Here is a 24,532-nt window from a genome sequence, read left to right as displayed (position 1 = left end):
GTAGACTAGAACAAGCGGAGTAAAGTATCTTGCTCAAAGATACAACACAGTGGCGTGCTGAGGCTCGAACCCGCAACCCCTCGGTCACGAGCCCGGTGTCAGACCACTAGACTACTGTGCCTCTAGTGTTTTGAACACAAATCAGTGCTGAGATTATTCTTTTAAATATTTTAGACAAAACTAATATAGTTTAAACATATTTTATTGACATTATATTGACAACAGGATTAGTCGGTAAGTTTTTCCAACTTATTAATTGACTTCTCCTGTATTAAAGACAAATATAATAATACACAATTGTCACATGATGGTAAGAAAATGAATATGTTATTAATGTATCGTATTCATAGAGAAAGAGAGAGAGAGAGAGAGAGGGGGGAGGAGGAGGATAAGAAAAGAAACAGGAGACAGGACAGGAGTGGGGTCAGAGGTTGGAGAGAAAGGGGTTGGGTTGATAGTTAGTCAAATATACCCCGATCTTCCCAGGAAATGCTTTGTAGCCTATTATATGGCAGCCCTCCAAGCGCACATAAGTCATTACCTGTCATGGAGGGACAAAAATAAAAAATCACTTAAAATTGATGGAGGTCTGCCAACAGTGACTTGGACGAACAAGCATATCCTAGGGAGGAAGGGTTAGTGGAGTCAAGAAGAGGAAAGAAATGGATTGATGGAGAAGAACGAGGCACATGAAGAAAAAACAGGGAAAGAACACAAGGATCTAAAAGGCATAGTAAAAAAACTATATACATTACTTATATGTAGCAAACAGTTGGCACCAGCGATGATCGACTTTATAAATTTGTCGACCATACAAGAAGATACAAGATACTTTATTTAACATCGCATACGGGTAAACAAGGAACATTATGGGCTGAGAGCTATTATTGCGACAAACATATGTAAAAATAACAATAACATATTATATTACAAGTAAAGGGAGATAATCACATATATTAATAATAAAATAAAACAGTAATAATCATCACAGAAAAAGAAAGTATACATATCCCAGGTTTCTAAGTGATTGGGATTCCCCTACCTACAAAGGCCCCGGGATATATATATAAAAATGGTGTTAATATATGAAAAGCATTAAATATGATCACAGATAAGAAGTATTCAGAATAGGTAAATAAAAGACATAGTTAATAGTGAATGAATACTTGTATATCACACAAGAAGTACTTAGGACTTAGGATTAAAACACTATGAAGTGGAATATACATACAATACTAATATAGCAAAGAATAAAAATTGACAGAATATACACTATTATAGTGTGAATTAAAAATGATACTGAAATCAATTAACAAAATTTATCAAGTTTTGTAAAAAATTGTATTTTAGAATATATGGAATTAAAATACAAATAAGATGCAGCAAAAATATAGAATAGAATTAAAACATATAAGAAATGAGATAAGACAATAAAAGTATCACACAGTCCAAAATGTCAGGTGGCAGAGGTAACCAGGGCACAGTATGAAGTATCACTCTTTGCAGATATTGCAAAGGCAGATGGGGCCATCCCAGGAATGGACCAGCCTCCTGAATTCTTTGAAGTTTTCAACTTTTCTGAAGTCATATGGGAGACTGTTCCACACCCGGGCGGCCACAAAAGCAAATGATTTATGTCCATACTTCACAGTGTTGACCCTGGGCACCTCTGCAGTATTTTCTTTCCTGAAGTCATAATTAGACATCTTAATATTTACAAGATTATGAATATATTCAGGAGAAATTTTGTTTATAATTTTAAAAACCACACAACCCATTTCCTCCAGACGCCTTACATGAGGCCTGTCGCTGTTGGTAATACTGAGTAAGTGTCTGAAGGATGAGTTGTGATCATTATGTATAAACCTTAAAGCTCTTTCTTGAATCTTTTCAAGCTTTCTGACACTCTTCATGGAACAAGAGTGCCAGACTAAAGGACAGTAGTTAAAACTTGAAACAATAAAAGAATTATAAATTACAAGTCTACCTTGTTTGTTTAAAAAACTCCCAATTCGCTTTAAAATGGACAATTGCCTTGAGGCTTTCCTACAAATTTCAGAGATATGAGCTTCAAAGTTTAAAAATGAATCAAAGTTCACACCTAAAAGTTTGACAACACTGTCAGGAACAATATCTATTTCGCCAACACTAAAAGACTGTATAGCATCTACCGAACGTATCCCTATACAAATGGCCTGGAATTTATTAGGGTTTGCTTTAATCTGGTTTAATATAAACCAGTCTATTAAATTTTGACAGTCATTTTTAATATTATGTTTTAAAGCATTTGGGTCTTTATTTGATTCACTGACAGTGTTGTGGTCTGCATAATTATATAATTTACAGGATGTCACATATAAAAACATATCATTTACAAATACATTAAAAAGCAAGGGTCCTAAAATAGAACCCTGGGGTACCCCCTTCAACATTTCCAGCCAGTCACCGCATTTAGAGCCAATTTTTACATGCTGCTTCCTGCTGCTCAGGTAGCTGGACACCAGGTTAACTGAGGCTTTACTCAGGCCATAGGCCTCCAGCTTCCCGACCAACAAGTTACGAGGAAGACAGTCAAAAGCCATGGACAGGTCCATCAGTATGGCAGTGACATACTCATGGTTGTCCAGGGCTCGACGCCAATCCTCAGCAAGTCGCAACAGGGTGGATTGACACCCAAATCCTGGTCGGAAGACTGCAAGGAAAGGATGAAAAACATTACTAAAAAGGCAGTCAGTTGATCACACATGGTTCTTTCAAACATTTTTGATATACAAGGTAAAATGCTGACTGGTCGGTAGTGAAAACAGGAGTGGTGAGGTGGGTGACAATACATCGACAGGAAAAATGGCATAATCATAATAATGATAAGTTTGAGAAAAAACACAAATGTACATTATGGAATTCATGCGTTCATAAATAGGATTGTAATATAGCGTATCCAATGAGAATCGTATTAAAATGGAATCACTTTAAAAGATTACCAATGTTAAAAACTTAAAACTATAGCAGAAGCATAGCGACATAATTGCAGTTTTAATGACATACACCACTAAGGATATTTTTTGTAACAATGTAATAATTCATAACAATACCAGGATCCGTATCCATGGAACTGTTCCGATGCTGAAATTAGATTCTGTCCTGAAACCGAATCTATTGTTACGCTGATAAATTTATGAATCGGTGGTATGGAGGAATTTTGGGGATAGATAAAGCCGAACACCATTTTCAGTGCTTGAATTTTACTCTTTGAAAATGTCACGTGGTAAGTAAGTAAGAGGAAAATTCATTTGAACACGGAATCCACACTTGAGCATGAGAACGGTTGTTAAAAATATACGGACCCGGGTGTACGATAATATCAATATACAAGTAAACAATTACATTTTTTCCATCCAAAGGCATCTCACAGAATCATGTTATATCATGCTTCCTTATCCTCTGATCTCTAATGCAACATGAACTAGTCATGCATACCTGTGACCACACAGATTTTTGATAAAATGGAATCGTGGGAGAGCGGCAGCGCAATGATAACTCTTTGATAACCTTTTAAGCACAATTTTCACTTTTTTTAAACATCACGATTGGATTAGCCAACTGTTTGCGTTTGGTTTTGCCATAACCCATTCCAAGGGGAGGGAGTTGTGCCACTTCAAAGATGCGAGACTTGAGGAGGCAATAAAATAAAGAGGATGAATCTCTACTAAAATCCGGTGGTGAAAACATATAAAGTTGGTGGGAAAGCTACTTGATGGTTGCTCACTTTTGATTTTGATTTTATATCAGGATTATAAAATTGAGCATTTTACAAGCATTCCATACGTAATAATTTTGAGACACTGTTTAATGTTGGTGCCCGACGCCGGCAGGCAACTGCATGCCTGACAGGAAAGTGAAAGTTGAAAATCTCAAACATTCCTGACACCTGCGTTCAAGATTTGTGTTTCAACTTCTTGTTGCTGAATAGAATACTGTTTTAGTATTAGTAGGGGGTTTTTTCGTCAAAATTTATGCTCCATTTGTTTTTCTGCAGCAGTAATGAGATTACTGGAATTGGTTAGACTGTTGTTGTCAAATCTAACGCCATCAACATTCATATTGGTTTTATTGTCCGTATACTCCGTTTTCGGGCTGTCGTCCGAGATGAGTCTTTCTTTTTCCGGGTCAACACTTTTGGTGTCTCTTGTAAGGTTATCCAGAAGGGCTTTCCCTTTTGTTTCCGTCATGAATACGCATGCTACTGCCGTCAGCAACATGCAACCACCGGCTAGAAAATACATAATTCCCGGCACGTCGTTGTTCTGTTAACACACATTAAAAAAATATGAACAAAAAATAGTTAAATATAACGTTTTAATGTGCTTTAATTCCGTCTTTGCGTATTGCAGAGTTATCTTCTCTTGGGAGCAGGTATTGATTGTTACGTCATTGGTTTGTGTTGGAAAATTACGTCGTTTTCTCAAAAATTTAGGACGTTACTCTCACAAACAAGTGACGTAACAATCAATACCTCCTCCCAAGAGAAGATAACTCTGCAATATGCAAAGACGGAATACGTGGTATAGAGTTCAGTACAGCATATATGAAAACTGTAAACTTCCTCAAAATTTCGCATCAACCGGTTAAATAATCGAGACAGGAACAATGTAAGGTTTTTGTAACATGGAATTTACCATGTCATTCTTTATTATTTATAAACATTTGAGGGAATTTATTCTCAGATATCAACTTTTATAATCATCTATTACTCAAATAATTGTTATGATGAGCAGTCATTTATTTTGTACGCTGAAAATGTGTAGACGTTTTAATTTCACAAATAATAATGTCCATGAATTGTCATAAAAACAAGAAGAACTTCCAAGTTAATATGATTTAAACAGACAAATACAAGAAAAAACTTAGCGTCAACACACTATAGGCAGCATAGGAACTCAATGTCATGAAAAAAAAGAAAACTGGAGCGAAAACAACTGCAAATAAAACCGAGTATATGATAAAGCATGATTGGATGGTTTGGTTTAGTCTTAAAGAGTTAAACGTCCTATCAACATCTACTGACAGTTAAGGCACGTGTCTTCATATTATGTTACGTATGCGTGTATGTGAGTGTGAGACAGGGTATGTTGGTGTAATTCTCTCCATGTGATAGCGTGGATCTGATACCGCCTTTATCAGGTTGGGGGAAACCACCAACTTCCGTATAATACAAAAACTCACCTATTATACGCCGGTTGGAGTATGGATTTGCTACTAAAAAGAACTAAATCGCTTGAACAGTAACTTCGCAATATGCTATTAAAACTCGCATTTATTTACGACAAGCTTTATAATATTTTGCTATCGCACTGAAATACTATGCCAACGGCACTTAGCACAGCATTCCGCCCAGTCACATGTTGCTATTACCATTCTAAGGAACTTTGGTATGTCCATGCATGGGACATACAGAACCCATTACTTTCCTCACCTGGGCGAACGTTCAACATTAAAGCCAAAAGTGAGGCATTGCCAAACAAAGCGCTAGGAAACAAAGGTGTATGGTAGTTGGTAACATTAAATTTGGATTTTTGCCATTAATATTTGACTGGAGAAATATAAGAACTACTCACAAGATATACTATTTTCGGAGCTATCATACTTCCGGCTCTTGCCACCGCACTTTGCAATCCATAACCAATGTTTCTAAAAAAAAAATACGAAACTAAAATCTTATCAACATGAAAGGGGATATATATATATATGTTACCGTATTCTGACAAGCATCTAAATTTTAGATATCTTGAAATCGGATGAAAAGAATAATTACATCGATATCATCAGTTTAATGTTTAACAAAAATATAATAGAAGATAATAAACATGAAATATAATATAATATAATAATATGATTCGTAATGTGCCATTTACTGAAATGAAAATGATAATTGAGATGCATATGATTCTACGTTATTCATACCATATTTACAACACAACATTTTATGTCGACACTCAACGTTGAAGATTAATTTAGCTATTTGTTCAAATATAACCATTACATACATTGTACCACTGTATAAACAACAACGGTATGTTAATAACATTCTGAGCTGGAATCAATTAGGGTGGGATTCGGAAGTTAAACAATGACGACCTTACCTCACGACAGTAGGATAAGACTCTGAGGTCAGAAGTTGTACGGCTGACCATCCTATGACCACTGCTACTTTTGTTATCAGGGCGAATATCGTCCTCAAGGTATCTTTGTCGGTGATATCTGGTTTCGAAAAACAAAAATGATATCATGAGAAAAACAGAGTAAAATTGACTTACGATTATAGCACGAGCAGATAGCACAGATATATACAAGGTATTTTTGTTATGGTTGCTGATAGATGCATCAGCGTGAACCTACACAAGGACATATGTGTCGTTTATTCTTCATGTGGTTCTAATTTTCGCGGTGATTTTTTTTATAACGAAGCAGTTTGTTGAATTTGATTATAATTTTTTTTTGTCATAGACACGTTAAATAGTTTATTTCATTTGCTATTTTTACAAACGTTTAAACGGCGACATATTACAAGAGTTACACCCTTTGTGTAAGGTCAATGCAAATACCGTACATAATCAATCGATGCTAGCTCTCTACTTATATTATATCTTATAATTCCTTAGCAGCCACTCAACAGGCCCTGTCTGCTAACGCCCTTCGCTTTGCACTTACCTGATATTTCTATAGCAGCCACTGCTAGCCCTGCCAACCCGCCCAGGAGGTAGAAGGATACGGCCAAAGCCCTCCGACCGATTGTGTTAACGAGGATATACGTAAGTATCATAGCCGGAATGTCTATCACTTGGATAAGGAAGAAATTAAAGTAGATGTCCCCGGAGAGATTCTCAACTCCAAAAGATATAGCGTAGTATACATAGGAACTGCAAAACCTGCAACAACCACAAAACGATTTACATAGAGACATTGTAATGAATGTTTATTCATGTAGTACTATTCCCGATGAAATGTAATTGATGTACTCAGAAATAAGATCAGTTTGTATTATAACCCTCTTGATGGGAGCAAGTGAACATTATTTCAACATTTTTTAAATATGAACTTAACCATCACATCCGAAGCGCCAAGTAATTGTACGAACCTGCACAGGTTAGCATCTACAGAAAATATATACAGATGAGTAAAGACCAAGATCAACAAGAGTGATTAATATAAGTAGTAAAAACTTGTTTTTTTGTCATTACATAGAAAACGTATCATTTAATTGTTGTCCATCCACTTTCGAGCTTATGGTTTTCTTTATATTATCGCATTCTACAATTGGCTTTATTTTAATGACCAGACAACTGTCAAATACATGTACATCAACGGAATTCTCTCCTTCATCCCTCAAGATGCATATCATATTCATTTGTAAAAAATTGTCATTGCACAAACACGTGTTTCTGATGTTTATCTGTAACGATTAATTACCAACTTAAAGCCAGCAGGAGGGTAGTTTTGACAAGAAACAACGAGCTGAAAAGGTCCTTGATGCTGTAGATCCGCCTTTGATCTTTCTTAACCTCTAACTTTGCGACCTCACCAAGTTCTCCGAGGTCAGGCGCTGGCTTGCCGTTGGTCCTGGCTATTCTATTTATAACAGCCTCTGCTTCGGGGAGTCTATTGTGTGACACCAGCCACCGAAAGCTCTCTGGTACCAATCTATATTACAAAAATTAAAAAACAATCACACCGTATCACGGGTTATTTATGCGGGCTTACATTACCGCGATTTCTACCAACAATAAGAAAATTAAGTTTACACGGATTCAAATTTCGAGATCTATATAGACATGTTCAATTTTCACGATGTTTAAGCACAGAGTCGACACACTTGGCATATAAACGTCAGATAGGCAAATGGATAAGCTTAATGATTTATTATAAGCATAATGAGCAACAACATGTAAGTGTATTTTGTCAAACAAATTATCAACAAAATTATAACATGTGTGACATAATTTATTTTCAAACATCTTGTATTACTCTTGATGGCAATGAATCAAAATAACCACTTGCGCGCTATTTCATGGCATTACGTTAATGGATTTTATGATCGCGGCTCATTTTTACGCTTGTCATATTATTCTGCGGATCATATCGCGAAATTGAGAAAATATCATCCCCGGGGAAATATCATGCTTTACGGTATACGATGAATATTGAGGAAACTTATTTTCACAGGTCGATCATCTAAATGTGATCACCTACTCAAATACTGTCCAAACTTCTGAAGGTTATTTAAATCAGTGTCAACTGTACTGCCACAAAAACAGGTCAGTAGCAAATCTTATATCGTTTATCATTAGACCTATGACATAAACATTATAATCCTTGACCAAATCATTAAAGGATGTTTCGAACAATTTGATAATTATACCATGGTTAAATTCTTCATGTTTCAAATTTACGAATTCAGCAATTTGTGGAATTACCGTCGAAGAGTTAACATATCTGGAAATATAATCTGAATCGTCTGAATTATTTTCAGATTTTGACTTACCCCCAGAAGAGCAGACACGGAGCAATAACGATGGCGTTGGCAATGTGCAGATCTTTCCAGTTGGGGAGCCACCAACTAACCAAGGCAAACACACACAGTCCCATAGGCCAGATCGGGATGGTAACTATAATGGCCCGGTACTTGGTAGGAGTGAACTCTATCATATATGTGTAGAAAACAGTGATGTAACACCCGAGTCCAAAACCAATCAAAAAGCGAAAGGCAGCAAACATTTCCCAACTCACTGAGAAGGCACATCCAATATTTGCCAGAAGAAGGATTAACATTGATAGAAAATAGGTAGGTTTGCGACCGAAGTAGTCAGCAAATTGTCCAGCAATCAGCCCGCTGACCAGTATTCCAGACATCTGTATGGTGGTAATGGTAGAAGGAATTCCATCCCGATCACATATCAGGTGCCACTGAAAATACATGTAAAACATTTACTAGAAATATGATATAAGGAAATATCTACTTCATACCTTAGTTTGCTGACGCAGAAAGTTTAAACAAAACAAAGGAAATGTTTTTACTGGACGTTATGACTATATCGTCCAATTTTGACTCATAAGGTGTACTATCTGTCGCAGCAATGAATCTCTGTGTTTAAAATATATGTAAATGCACAAAAGCGGGAAAAGTGCATATAAAAACCCTTTGTGTAACGTTGAAAATTTACAACATTAAGCGATAACGGGTATTTTAATATTAAAATATTTTTCGTGTAAAATTAAGCAAGGTGATTGAACTAGACTCAATGTGTATTTTCTTGAATATAGAAAAAATACGAGAATTTGGAAAAACGAGGGACTATTTAAAAACATCTTTGTCATCATGGCGAATTTGTTACATTGAAGCTAATTGTTTCAGCTCGTGGAAACAACTCATTTATCAAAATGAATTGAACCAATTACTTTCACTTCCTTTTTTACTCTTAATATCCCACTGGTTGATCTAGGACAGAAGAATTCCATCCGAGGGGTTTTCAACTTAAGTAAAACCCGAGGCTTGCTTAGGTTTGTGACCCGATTTAGAAGTCCAGAACAAGGGATTTCCCTATTTTCTACCATTGGGCATGTAAGAGTATTTCTCCCATTTCAAACGCAAGAATTACCCGTTGAAGCCAAAAAGGACATTTTGACAAGCTATCAAATTGAAAATGTCATCTCTGCACCCGAAGTCTTTTGGACGACGAACAAAATAAGGTATCAGAACTTTCCAGAATTCGCGACGTCATTGATTTCCCTGTGTGACATCACACATGAAAATGGAGTCTCATATCTTGCACTCTTTCCACACCATTTATACACACACATGTGTAAGAAATTTTTTATTACCTCGTTAACAATGGTATAGAGGCTATCATCAAGTTGGTAAGCCTGGCACACTTCAGTCGTATTCCCGGATCCTTGAGATGTGCATTTATGTAAATTACTGTCATTTCGGTATCTGTCTATTGGCGACACTGTACTGTTTCCGGGCCCCGTCGACTCCTCATCCATACACCACCACTGAGGTACGGCCCCTGCTATGGACATCATCAACATGCTCCACGCCATACCTAATTTGGATGGCATGGCAACTGAGAAGAGGAGAAACTGAAATCTCCCAAACCCGCCACTTTCTTTGAGGACGTTCTCCATGTATAAACTTAATGATGACATGTTACCAGCGGTGCTTGTTGTCCATGTAATTATACCATTTTCCTCGTTGGTCTCTGTTCTTAAATATATAAATTTACCTAAATTTTTTTTTAAGTTGGTGATATTTTATCGGCATGTTCAAAAATAACATTATAGAATGATGATGAATTAATCACAAAGTGAAAATCTATATACTGTAGAATCATTTATTTTCGTGGGGTTAAATTTCGTGGTTTTCATATACTATCCTGTTTCAAGGACATTCTATTTCTTTGATTTTTGTTTTCCCCTATTTATTTCATACCAAAGTTATGTTTTCGTGGGGATTTAATTTCGTGGATTTTTGTTATCCACGAAATAAACGAAATTTAATGTCCCACGAAAATTTATGATTTTACAGTAGATATACAAACCCCAAAAGCTATCTCACTGTCACTGGGTTTAGTGATATCTCTTACACTTATGTATCAAATGTACTGTTAACATACGTATATGTTCTTCCGCATACCTTACCTATCGATTGGTGTTGTTCCCACCCGAATTTTAATTTTCCAGACTAGAAATACGGAGTAAAATAAACCTACTCAAACATTCAGGAAGTAAAAAGAATGATTTTTTTATCATATCTTTGATTCGGTGAAACTCTGTAGGAAGATAATATACCTACATGCAATCAAAGTGTATAAAGATATATAAGCATCAAAGCTGTTTCAATGTTATTGGATTGAGTCATATACCTTATTATCTAAACAGTTAGTAGACTATGTATTCTTCCGCATACCATACTTATTAATAATAACTTTAACCTACTCATAACTGTTGTATTGGGTACTGGTCAAAGATCATTATACACTCACGATAATATAAATATAAATTTATCGAAATGGCGACAACTACATTTATATTTATACAAATGAAAGTGAGCTTGTATGTTTGTAATTTGCATTTTGTGCAGATAACCAATGATTTTTTTATCCATGACGTGTGGATTCATTGTATTCGTGAAACTAACGATAATATATATTTATATTTCTAGATATTGCGACAACTACATGCATATTAATACAAATGATAGTGAACATATATGTATATATTTTGTATTTTGTGTAAATTGCCAATACATTCATATCCACGATGAGTTGATTCATTGGAGTAGTGTATGAAATATAATATTATCCTATCCATCACGATTTTATCTCGTGACCATTAGCATAATTCATACATGTTATTTTATGGAGTTTTCCGTATATTTTAAATACAAATACGAATACATTCATAAAAGTAATACTCTTAAAGCAGAAACGGTCAACTTACGTAACTTCCAATATATCCTGGATCGCAATGTGTAGGGTTTGTTAAATAATACCACCTGTATTATTGTCGATATCAAAACATGCCTTGATATTTGATCACATGTACTTCCCATACCCTATAATGATAAACCTTTTATCGACTCTTTGTATAAAGACTTGTCAGCTTCCTTTTGTTGTTGTAGTTCAATGTTTACATGAAGATGCGGTATAAAATATAGTTATTTACAATAAAACTTTCCTTAAAATAGGTAATTATTAAAGGTAAGTTTAGTTGATATAAATGCTTTGTGTATCTGAGTTATTGCAAAAGTCATTTTCAAGACGTTTTATTAAATTGATCAACGTTTCATATTAATATTATGACATAGTGAACGATGTATTTAATACCTTAACTTTGAATAGGTGTTTCCTCGGCTCCTGTCCTGTCGTGTCAATAAGTAGTTCTTATTTTGTGTTTGTATGTTGGCGCTTTCTTAATTTTTTTTTCTCTCAATTCTAATTATAAAACAGTTTATCCTGTAAGCTTCCCATGCGCCACGTGACTGCATGTGATCTCTGTTGTGGTTGGACACACAATCAAACCAGATAACAGACGTTGTCACCATGCATTGAGGAGAGCGAAGTTCATTTATGTATAATACACAGTACTTGTGGTTACTCCATCACTGAACAGTACAACTAACATTCAAATCACATACCATATAGTGACTATCTAACTAAAAAGCAACGTATCTGTAATTGCCTTTGATAGCCCATCTAACTGGTCATTGGTTAAATCACAACAAATTCAACGGAACAAACAGAGAGACACTAGTTTCTTAGAGCACGTATAGACGGGATTGTTTTGGTCCTTAATTCTATGCAAATTTAAAACCTTAAGTTAAATTTTCAGGTTTCATTTTATTTATTTTTTGAATGCTTCCCCAAAACTACAATCAAAAATATTTATTTGAGTTTTCAATTGTAATTGTCATTGTAACCAGTAAAAATTGGCTTAAATAAATGAAATGTGAACAATCAGTTATTTTGTTTTAATTTCTTTTTCGTCTAGTTTTTCTCTTATCATACTCTTAAGTGCCATATATAAAAAAAAATCAAGTATGTGCTGTATATAGGTTTTGAGCAAAATAATACACCAAAGTTTTACAACATTGACTGAATACTTCAATGTACTGATTGTTGGCACATTTATAACCGTAACCATGGCAGCAGTGATTAAAAATACAAATTTATCCCCATATGATAGTTTTAGGGGAATATTAAAAATAGAAAATAAATGTTTCAAAGTTCAGTTAAAGGTTTCGAAGTTTGTTTGATTTGGGGGCCAAAAGGACAAAATCATACGGAGAACATGCATGTAAATTGTGCTGGTAAAAAATCCAGAAACACATGTTTTGGTGATAAATATGGTAAGAAGTCATCCTTATTAACCGGCAACTTAGAGAACCGATTTTACATCCGGATATTTCCAAAAAATGACCAAGCGTGAAAAGGTTTGTATTCAGGAATTAAGGACAAAAACTGTCACTGGTTTGATGTATTCTAAATTTCACAAAAACGTATCAACAACATGAAAAACAAAATAATGCTTGCCCGATTCAATAGGAATAGAATGGCATTTACCTTAATTTTATTCTTAACATAACTTTCTTAATATGGAAATCAGAATGTAAGCTTTGGAAGCCTTGTGAAACGGGAGCCTTGACAAATATTATCCGATATACAAATGTAATGAACCAATTACAATGTAGAAGGTAAAATACAGAATATATAGAACGTAATAGAGGATTCCTAACGAGTCATAACTGACTCCGATTTATGTAAAACAAATGAGTTTTATTTTCACATATAATCTACAAGCCTCAGTGAAATATATTCGCAATCAAAATATGAAGCAAACCATCATGTTTCTTTACTACGAAAAATGAGTCAATACGTATTTGTTTTTCGTAAAATGTGTGCCCGGGCCAGCTTCTATGTTTACCGCATTTTGTAACACAATATTTTACATATACAATGTAGTTACTGTATACTGTATTAAAAAACATCTTATGTTTTACGATATATTACATGTCCATACACATTGACTACAATATCACAATATACAACATATAGTTAAATGTTTTACAATGTATATTACATACATTACCAGATATATCACTATATAGTACATACGGAAACTACAATATTGCTCACAATAACCTCATGAATTGATTGTCATATTATATATTACAATTTATCGCATACAGACACATACACTATATTACCAAGTTGATACTTTAATGTTGTATCATGGCTATATATTTCATAGATGTATGACGTATTACAATAAATTACATGCAATAACCAGAAGCATATCACAATATATTATAAGCTATGATATATAATAATATAGTCATGGTATACATTACAAAATATAACACATATATAAACCTAAAATATATCACAAATTATTTCATACTGTTACTTTAACAAGTAATATATAGTAACATTATGTATAACAAAGTGTGCACAATCAAAAAATTACATATGCGTGACGAAAATAATGTTGCCTTTTTCTTTTTTGGTCGTTGTAGTCATATCAAAGAGTTTATATGGATGATATTTTTTTGGTTTTAACTTATTGGAACCAAATTCGTGTAGTGTATCAGGTAGCATCCTATTATTTGTCTCTGGCATAAAACAAATGCAAATGAAGGCTAATATAAGTCCACCACTGCATATAAAATACAGGATACCAGGAATGTCGTCATTCTGGAAAGAAAGCGTGAAAAACATTTCTATATTTTTATTTTTATTTTTTATTTTTTATTCAATTTTCATAAACAACACAATTGACAAAACATAAAATACATTACTTTGACAAGACAAAATGCTATTATATTCATAACCTGTTAATTGTAGTAGATTATTTACACATCGGATGATAGTCATTAAGAACATGAACATCAGTTTTATTTTAATACAAGCGATCATAAGAGGAACATCCGTGAGTTAAACTATCGAGCAGCTAAAATTTGAAATCATTGAAATTTAAAATTTATGTTTATTAAGTCCTTGAGATGACCAAATCTATGTCCCTTCTGTCACAGTGATTTAATTTCAGAATATTTTGTATATCTTTTACAGGTATTACATACAAAAGGAATTGGGCAACAGAAAAAGTCTTTAAAAGCCCTCTTCTTACTGTTATAATGATTTAGGTGATACGATCATTATTTTAAAGCGGTGTTGTGGTTTTGACAGCAAATGAGAACAAATGTCAACTTACCAGGTACACCATTTGTGGAGCAATTAGAGAGCCCACCCTCGCCATGCTGTTAAACAAACCACTGCTAACCGATCTGGTAAAAGTAACACAAAAAATGTTGACGTCACAAAATTCGTTCAGCACTAGAATGATGCGCATTAATAAATAATCACATGGAATAGAAAATTGTGTAGTTGCGCAGGAGGATTTTATTTGGTAGTATCAAGCTACCTTAAAACCTTAAAAGCAGCTTACTACCCACTTGTCCAGATCCGAAAGAAGTTGGAAATTCTATAATTCTACTATTTATTTTGTTATTTAAAATTATTTGCTGAATACTGGATATTTACCCTGTACTAAAGCAGAACGAACTTGCCCTTTTATTGCTATTTTCCATTGATATATTATAAAGTGTTGATATATGAACGAAAAGAAATCAAAATATTCGCAATTCTCCGGAGTACTTGTAATCAGGTCTCATACAAAAAATACAGTAACTGTAGTTTTGAGATTTTTGTACACCTTGTTAACAGTCTGTCGTAACATGATATGATTTTTTTTTTGAATAGCACATAGTCATACCTGATGACGGTTGGAAACAGCTCTGTAGCTAATAACTTGATGCCGAGCCATGCCAGAGATACTCCGATTTTCGAAATAAGCACAAAAACAGTACGGTACACTTTGTTTTGTAAATCTGAAAAGCAATTATCATTATTATATATAATAATCCGTTTTTAAAACAAACAATCACGACACAATTGTCTAACCTATATCTGCCACTCTTGTTGGCCCGGATGGAAGCGTCAAGGTTGTTTTAATACGGGAGGACACCGGGGTACCCGGGGAAAACCCACGTGGTCTGTCCGGCAGGTGAACCGATCGGTGAATGAAACCTCGACAGTCTCGGTTATCCGCTGAGTCACTCAATCACCAACTGAGTTATCAATTATAACTAACCCAAATGCCCTGAAATGTTGCTACATTGTATACTGTCACAATTTGTCGAGCATAAAGTAATATCATAATTGGAATTTTGGTAATATATCGAAAAAAGAAAGAAGAATGGGACATTAAAAAACATTGGCAAAAAACAAGACGGAAAATTTAACCGAGGACATTATGTCTAGCGGCAGTACAGTTAATTTATTTTCTCTCTGCGCAATGTCATTGGTAAAGGAGCTGGCTTTTTATTACAAGAACACAGACACGAGGTATTTTAGCGAGACAATTATATATAAAAGTGTATCACGTTACGCAAAAAGATTATTTAGACGGGGCTACTAAATAAAGGTTGCTCACATTTGGGTCCAACATTTTGAGTTGGTTATTCGTGAATAATTGCTCTCATCAATATCATGACATTTCATTTTGTGAATAAGAACATATCTTTCCTTAATAGCCGTCATATACATTTGCTTTACGCATTTCGTATCTTTGATCTACATGTGTAGGCTATGATCACCTAAATATAGTCATCTACACATTGTACAGAGTGGGTGATGCAAATATTGTTCAAGTTTCATCAAAATATTTGTCAATGGTTTAAAACATACATCCCATAAAAGCCGCACTTATTTGACCATTTACCAAAATATGAAAGTAATCGACGCCAAAATGTACTATTATGCACGGTTGCTTTAGCTGATGAAGGTATACAAATCAGGTGTCATACATGTGGTACGGACAAGATTCCGATAGAACTTGTTATTCATCTTTGACCATGAGGTTAATAACAAAGTGAACTTATTAAAGTGCATTGCACACATCTCCTGAAGGTGATTCAAGGACACTTAAGATAAAGATAAATCATGATATATTCAACGGTTTAAAAGTTACGGCTCGGAAAAATATGTATGAGAAGATGAGGAATGAAAAGAACAAGGAAAACAGAGCTAGTACTAAGTAATTCGAAGGCCTAGGGAAACATAATTAATGAGGATAAATCTGAAATGGTTAGCAGGAACCCTGGTGACGATAGAATGAGTTTCCTGCACCACGTTTGAGCTTCGTCATGACGTCATGTCTTCTTCCTGAACATACCTGTCGCTTCTATGAAGGCCACGGTGACTGCGGCAAATATCCCTATACCACAAAATAACAACGAGGTCCACTTTCTCCCAAGTCTACAGGAAATTATGAAACACAAAAATCTTTTATTAGTACATGATTGAGCGACACAATTCATAAGTGTTTAGGACCTTTCACCAAGAAGCGACAATTATGTTTCCCTCTTATCATACTAATTACAAGTTTTTCGAAACATAATATATAAAATATTTTCCTTTTCTGAAAACAAGAAACAAAAGGAACGACAACAGTGATAGGTGGGGCTAGACACGAGTGTATGTTCTGGTAGCATGATTGTGCTTGTTTCTTTCTGCCAAGTAAGCAAATACGATTGTATCGTTATATAGTTGAATTCTCCACTGTTTGAATTGTATAACACTGGACTAGAGTCAGGGAATGAACTCCGAGACAAATGTGATAGCATGGTATATACTTAACTTCATGCCAAGGTATTGTATTGTAAAAAGGTTTGGATATCTCTACTGTTTCCATGTGATGACCAAGGTATCTAATCACAGGCGGTCAGCAGGACAACAGGCAATCATACTTGCATGTGGTATTTGTCAGTACATACCCAACAAGCACATATATGGTGATATTGTTGAGATTTTAATTGTGTCCATGCTATGATCCCGAAACCAGAAACTACATTTTGTAAATTCCAACAGGCAGAGCCAGACCCTATAGTCACTCTTGGTATGATTGTGTGATCGTCTTTTCATACTTAACAAACACATGTAAGAATATATGTTAAAGTGTAGATATCTCCACTATTTCAAAACTAGAACTGTATGTAACCGGCATATACAAATCCCTAGCAGGCACTTTGAATTCCGAAATGTAACAGTCTATCCACTATGTACCACTCCCGAAAGGATTAAAAAAATGTCTCCAGAGTATTGAAGTTATAACTGTTATTTTCTAAGTCAGTAAGCCATCGTGAATACATGAATTTAAAAGACAGACTTTATTCACTATTATAAATATTATGTTAATTTATGTAACTGAAAAAAGTTCTTAAAATGTACTTTGTGATAAAATGAAATTTTTCAACAAAAGTAAATATTGAAGCTATTTTTTTGTATATATGATAATAGCTTCAATCGCAAGAGTTATACTATTGTGCTATTGTAGATACGGGCAAATCTATCAAATAAACTGGAAAGTCAAGATGGGACTCAGAAACTGCATTCAGATAGATATTCATATGATATTGTTGATGAAAAAACCCCACTTTTTTATATTGCTTTTCTGTCAAATCTACATAATGATAAAAAGTTATCTTTCTGGGTAAGACCAACCAAAATGGGTTAAACGTCCTTGATCAGCTGAAGTTATATGAAGACGGAACAGAAGACAAAGAAGAAAACCCAAAATTATGTAGGGCAGCCGACATAAGCTGCCTCTTCCAACATGCAGTGGGATACAGCAGGTCTAGGCCATCCCAGAACCTACACAGGTTAGTCTCTATAGCAAAGCTAGGAATGAAGTAAAATAATGACAGCGTAATTCGGCTTACCGGTTTGTAAAGAAATATAAAGTTACAATCGCTGGAATCTCCGCAATACTAAGAAGGGCCATGTTGAGGAAGAGGTTCCCTGTTAAACCCTTGACTCCAAAGGATATCCCATAATAGCCATAACCACAGGCTAACCTGTAACCGAAACACAACATTTATAGTCCTTAGCAAAGAATAACATGAAACTGGGACGCCTAACAGTAAAAGCCTATTTCAATAAAACAAAACCTATCGACCTTCATTATACAGAAAGAAATATATGATGACCATCACACTTTCTATACTGTTCTCTCTATGTCACATTTACAGTACTATTTCCGTGTATATTTCTGTAGCTCATCTGAAGCGCTTTCATCAAATTCACAGTAAAACAGTCACTATAATTCCCTTGTATTTCCTTTATCAACCTGCATTCAAAGCACTAGTAGCAACCTCATGTGGATGGTTGATACTCTCTGTAGAAAACAGACAAATGCGTATAGAGTCACTGTTTGATTTCCCTTTACAAATTGTATATTGCATTATTCTGTTTTTCCTTTTTCGTTTTAACGTTAGAAGTACAATGTAAGGTCAAAATAAGAAGGATGCCTAAGGGGGACATTCCTTACATAGATCAGAAAAGTGGGAAACTGATTCTAGTAATCAAAATTTTGACAATTAAGACATTATTTTTCTTATTAAAGCATTTATATCACATTGTTGATAATTGCTACTTGTTAAAATGCAAAATTACTTGGTCATCTCTGAGTTTGCTTTGATGACGTCACAATGTAAATTGTCATTATCACCGGAAGTGAATTTCATTTTAGGAATTTTGCAATAAATGTAAAGGGATTTCAATGACTTTATGCATGGAAATCATGCAATAAATATTAAGCATAATCCAAATAGCAAATATGTAACAAGTAAATGTATACATACATTGTAAGAATAACTTACCATGAAACTATATGTAAAAAGGTCATTTTGGCTAGCTTAGCTGTTGAAAACATGTCCCGTATGGTGTAAACCTTGTTCGTACTGGGCTCGTCGACGTCTGTATCCATCCTGATTTTGAGTGCTTTGATATCTCGAATTGGGCTGCCATTGAACTTTGCCACTCTCTGTATAACGTCAAATGCTGCCTCCTGTTTGTTGTTAGAAATAAGCCAGCGAAAACTCTCCGGCATTAACCTAATAAAATAATAATGTGAGAAATGTTAACAATTAAGTCTGAATGTAGCAATTTTAATTTCATTTGCAAAAATCAGTTTTTTTGGATTCAGTCTTTATTATTTTTAATAAGAAGATTTTTTTGTCAGTCGTGTTACAGTATAATTGTTACTTATGTGAACTACTTCTCCTCTAAATGTTTTCTTTTCTTTTTAACGATACAATGGGTTTTTTACGACAGGTTATTATGTATGTTTTGAATGTCCAGGTGGTAACGTTGCTAGACTAATGTTTACATAGATGAACAGTATCGCTAAATGAAATTCTAAATTTAATTCTGAAAAACAATGCGCCATCGATTTGACTACGCGATAAGCGTATGTGCACTTAGTTGTTTTACGTATACGAGGTGATGATGGAATCGAGTTTTATTGCTGCTTTGTACATATTTTACAACTGTGTGTTCATACGTTTCACCGGGTCATTTGTTTGATGAAGGTGACAGGAGTATATATCGTACTAGTCATCAAAACACATATACTACTACTAGATGCTTTTTTTAACCCATTCGATTATAATAAACAATCCCTTATTTTGCGATCTTTATCTCAAAATTTCAATAACTGCAAAGTTTTATAATGAAATTCTCCTTGTTATAAAACAGTATATTTACAAAATGCGATGCTTTCACAACTCCCTCAACATCAATGGATTTATTGAGGCATTAAAACAATTTTATGACTTGCAAAACTTTATTGCTAACAGAAATGGGGAAGCTGCCAGGATAGAATTTGAGGGAAAAGATTGGAAAAAATGGGGAAAATTTCCCGAGTTGTAATATTATTGTCTAGCTCTCTTCTCTTCAATGCAGTTACAGTGCTTGCTGATTTCACTCAAAATTAATCAGCAGTTAATATTTACTGCTTCAATCTTGCTTAAAAATTGAATTTTAGATAGAAAATAGTGCCATCTCTCTGAATTCGATGATGATATAGTGTATACAATAGTAAATGAGTAAGCCGTCTGTACTAATGGGTGCACATAAAATAAGTGTATGGTTTAATGATGAATGTCAGTCAGGCAAAGGCTGTGTAACAGGTTTATATGTATGATGTGTAGTGAGTAGAGTAGTATGAAATATGTAAGATGAGTGTTCTATACAATTACCCATCTTTTCCTGCCAAAATTTGCAGACTTGTATCTCATTATTTGTCATGCGTATGAGTTTGAAACATCTGCATAAAATTCTAAGTTACAAATAAAACACACACACATATACACTGGTTGTGCTATAAGACCTTTTATAACATCCGTACATACCTCAAGCACACATACACACAGGCACGGATACATTAAATATACGGAGGCACGTTTTTATATAAGTTTAACTGTCTATACCAATCAAATCCTACTTAAGAAGCGTTAAGAAACGATGATTTACATAATTAAAAGGTCATATTTTAACGGGGTTAATGGTGTCATAATACAAACCTCCAAGTTAACAGCCAGGGTGCTGCACAAGCAGCTGAGACAAAATGGAGATATCTCCAGTCAGGAAGTCCCCAGGCGACGAGTGCGAATAAGGCGGACCATATACCCCACATTGGAAAGGCAGGCAAAACAACACGACGTTCGTTAGGAATGAATTCAAGTACGTAGGGGTAGTAGACTGTTAGAAAGGCGCCAATTCCTAGTCCAATGAAAAGTCGACACGTCGCAAACATTTCCCATGATACTGAAAATCCGCACAACACATTGAACACGAGTAACGTCAGCATAGAAAGAAAGTGGGTCGGTTTACGTCCAATCTTGTCGGCCAAATGCCCAGTAAATAGTCCCCCTAAAAGCACGCCTGACATTTGAATGGTGGTGATGGTAGAAGGTATCCATGCTTCGTCACACACCAAATCCCACTGTTAAATACCGTTAAGAAGTTAGAGTAAACAAATATTTAATTTTCATTATAAGGTGTCAAAAAGCATTTCGGACATTTTACGCTCTGATTCTGATAATGGCTGATTGATTAATATCTTGAAATACTGTTTGTTGTCCTCCATTTGCAATAAAATTACCAACTGGATGAAATAATTGCCCATCAAACATTTTTATGCTTATATTTACCATTTTTGGAATCTGTTTATGTCAAGGATTTTTCAATTGACTTTTCAATATTGAATATTTAGTTTAAAAAAATGTATTTATTGCATTTGTTTGCTTATGAATAGAACATCCAACTGCCTAAAAACGGAGAATTAATGTTAAGCTAATATTAATGCCAATAGAATGTTGAAGAGGTATATGGTGCATGCAGTGAGAGGGACGGGTAATATGTTTACCAATTCGCCCCGTAGTTGATGTTATCTGTATTTGCGAGCTGTTTGGACGAACTGGCTAGATGTATCGATATTATTCTGACTATAAGTCTTACTTACTCGGCACACTGTGGCTAAGTGAGATGTTTTCAGCAAGTTAGTGTCGCGACACTTGTACTCTTTGCTTGACAAAGGAAAGAGACGTTTGCACATTACGTTTTCAATAACTGTTTGAGTACATGCATTTTTAAAATTTACTTTGTATGAATGAAGAACCCTTGTTTATATATTGAGAAATTTAAGTAGCTATCTAGCGCGATATATAAACTGTTGTATACGTTTTCAGTGTTATATAAACTGTTGTGCACGGTTTCTTTCGAGACTATATTTTTATGTATATTTGTTTACATTTTTTTGGGAGGAACATTATTAAACCGTAAGTTATTGTATCTATTCCAGGTTCAACATGTTTTAAACAACTTGTAAAACAAAGCAAAACATTTTACACAAAAAGATAAATTAATCCTGTATTTTACGGAATGTTACATTGAAGATATACTTTTGATTTAAAATGACTTCAAATGTGGCACCTTTGTTTCATTTTAAGTTACTACGAAACATTAAGAGGTTCTAAGTTATACTGATATACTTACCTGATTGACTACCGTGTTCATGCTGGTGTTAAACGTGAACGCTTCACATGCTGTAGTTGTTTCATTATCCCAGGCAGGAAAACACTGCTTTACCATGCTCGTACCATTAACATGTAAGCTTTCGTTACTAACAGTTGTTGCTGGAGTTATATCATGCCGCACAAAACTGTCGTCTCTAACACAATTCCAATCTGGAGTGGCCCCGGCAAAAGTCATCATCATCATACTGAAGGTCACCGACGACATGCCTCCTAGAACTACGAACATAATAAAAAACTGAAAACGCCCGAAACCCCCACATGTATCTAGTAACTCATCCAAAAATTCACTTATGGGTGTCATTTTCTTCTTCTCCATGTTCCTGTGTTACAACATATAATCTATCATGACTAAAAACATGTGTTTTGTTATCCTCGTATCTGCCAGGACACAGTGCACTGTATGTTTGTTCAGCTCATCTCCAGCTTCACCCTATTTGAGGACAAGTGGCCGTATGATAACTAGTATCAGCGTCATAGAAGACACTCCCGGCTATCTATGTACAAACAGTATCTGTAAATATTAGAGTTGCCATCTGTAAGTCAGAGGCGTGTTAGTACAGGTAGCATTCTTATGTGTGGCTTGGCAGTATAACAGCCACAGGAAACAATGAAATCAGTATCGATAAGATAGTATAAATCGATTTTGAATATTCCTCCAAAATAATAGTCTTTGTATTTAGTCCGTTTAAAGTTTTCATAGATTATAGTTCTGTTCAGGTTTTAGAAAAACCTACCTCACAATAGTGTTGCTTAAAAACATGACAGCAAAAACTTTAACACGTGAATGTTTTCCTATCGGAAACTGATCAGATCTTTCCGTCATCTTCTTAGAGTTATCGCAGACCAACCAAGGCGTAATTAATTATGACAGAAATTTCCGAATGGTTCCAATTGACAATTATCATCGATGAAACCAGTACAAACACAAATAACACGAAAAGTTCTCGAACAAATATGGCTCCATAATTTCGAAAAACTGTTTGTTAAACATTATATCAAGAACTGAAAGAAAGAAACCACGAAGACATATGAGATGCAATATTCGTTGTTGTTTGGAACGTGGAAAAAAATCATATAAATACTATGGCAATAAACATTTATTAAATATTATTATGGCAATTAATATTCATCAAATATTATTATCTATCTATATATAATCATGATTGAAATTGTTATAGTGTTTATCTTATTCTTAATATACAAGTATTTATAAAATACTGCCATAAATGATGATATGTTAGTGCATTATATTAAAGTTACACGTGCTTTTTTCATTACAGGTTTGACCATATCCCGTATCTGCTATATCGTTACCTGTGTGCTTAATGTAGGAGCGATAACTCTCACCAGGGTAACTCAAATAGTTATCAACCCTTGTACGTAGCATTATATTTGTTTGGGTTCGTGTTGTTTTCCTTTTAATTTTGGTGTGTTTTTGGCATCTGTTCTTATCTCCTACCCAAGGCAACTTATGTTTTTATCCCAAGTTGATGCTACTTTATATAAAGTGAATGGATTGGCCAATTTTAAATACAATTAACTTGCATTTTGTCAATTTTCACATTTACATAATAAAGTTGCTCACTTATTTCGTTACAGATATAGAGGTTACACAACGAGTGGTTGTTGAATATGGTATTGAGTTCACTCGAGTAAGTTAAATTTTCAAAAGTTACAAAAGACACGAGCTTTAGCGAGTGTCTTTCTGTAACTTTTGAAAATTAACTAACGAGAGGGAAATAAATACAATACTCAACAACCACGAGTCGTGTGATCTGTTTCTACCACAATCTCAGTAGAAACAGCTGGAGTGTGACCTGATTTGAATAACATACAAACATGTGTGATATGACCAATATGTAAAAAGTCACTCATTAATGAATACTCAAAAGTATTTTATTTTTTTACAAATTTAATAATTTTTTGGCAACAACGTCATGAAAAAATATATAGAAGATGAATGTCTTTAAGTATGGAGAATATGCAGTAATGCATTAATATATATAAATTGACCACAGACTATATGCGCGTACGCATATC

The 24,532-nt window shown here is 34.5% G+C and overlaps 2 protein-coding genes across 3 annotated transcripts; both read right to left on the bottom strand.

Moving 5' to 3' along the window:
- Positions 1–2,321: 2,321 nt before the first annotated feature.
- Positions 2,322–11,665, bottom strand: LOC110465257 (solute carrier family 22 member 8-like). Of its 2 annotated transcripts, none has more exons than XM_021520962.1 (8): positions 11,497–11,665; positions 9,877–10,261; positions 8,540–8,961; positions 7,468–7,698; positions 6,709–6,926; positions 6,141–6,258; positions 5,616–5,688; positions 2,322–4,304 (listed from the first exon to the last, which is right to left on the bottom strand). In XM_021520962.1, exons 2-8 carry the CDS (start codon positions 10,201–10,203, stop codon positions 4,005–4,007), a joined length of 1,689 nt encoding a protein of 562 aa, XP_021376637.1. In that variant the 5' UTR covers positions 10,204–10,261; positions 11,497–11,665; the 3' UTR covers positions 2,322–4,004. The 2 variants fall into 2 exon arrangements, with proteins under 2 accessions (XP_021376637.1, XP_021376635.1); XM_021520960.1 differs by having other exon boundaries at positions 9,877–10,256.
- Positions 11,666–13,956: 2,291 nt separating this feature from the next.
- On the bottom strand, positions 13,957–22,909 carry LOC110465262 (solute carrier family 22 member 4-like). The gene is made up of 8 exons (XM_021520965.1): positions 22,452–22,909; positions 20,978–21,399; positions 19,274–19,507; positions 18,335–18,469; positions 16,789–16,871; positions 15,328–15,442; positions 14,767–14,839; positions 13,957–14,249 (listed from the first exon to the last, which is right to left on the bottom strand). The coding sequence occupies exons 1-8, from the start codon at positions 22,806–22,808 to the stop codon at positions 14,019–14,021; spliced, it is 1,650 nt and encodes a 549-aa protein (XP_021376640.1). The 5' UTR covers positions 22,809–22,909; the 3' UTR covers positions 13,957–14,018.
- Between the last annotated feature and the right edge of the window lie 1,623 nt (positions 22,910–24,532).

Source organism: Mizuhopecten yessoensis, unplaced genomic scaffold (genome assembly GCF_002113885.1).
Source record: "Mizuhopecten yessoensis strain PY_sf001 unplaced genomic scaffold, ASM211388v2 scaffold11067, whole genome shotgun sequence".
In the NCBI taxonomy this organism is placed as follows: domain Eukaryota; kingdom Metazoa; phylum Mollusca; class Bivalvia; order Pectinida; family Pectinidae; genus Mizuhopecten; species Mizuhopecten yessoensis.
The sequence above is the reverse complement of the archived record's forward strand: the minus strand, read 5'-3'. Positions and strand labels throughout refer to the sequence as shown.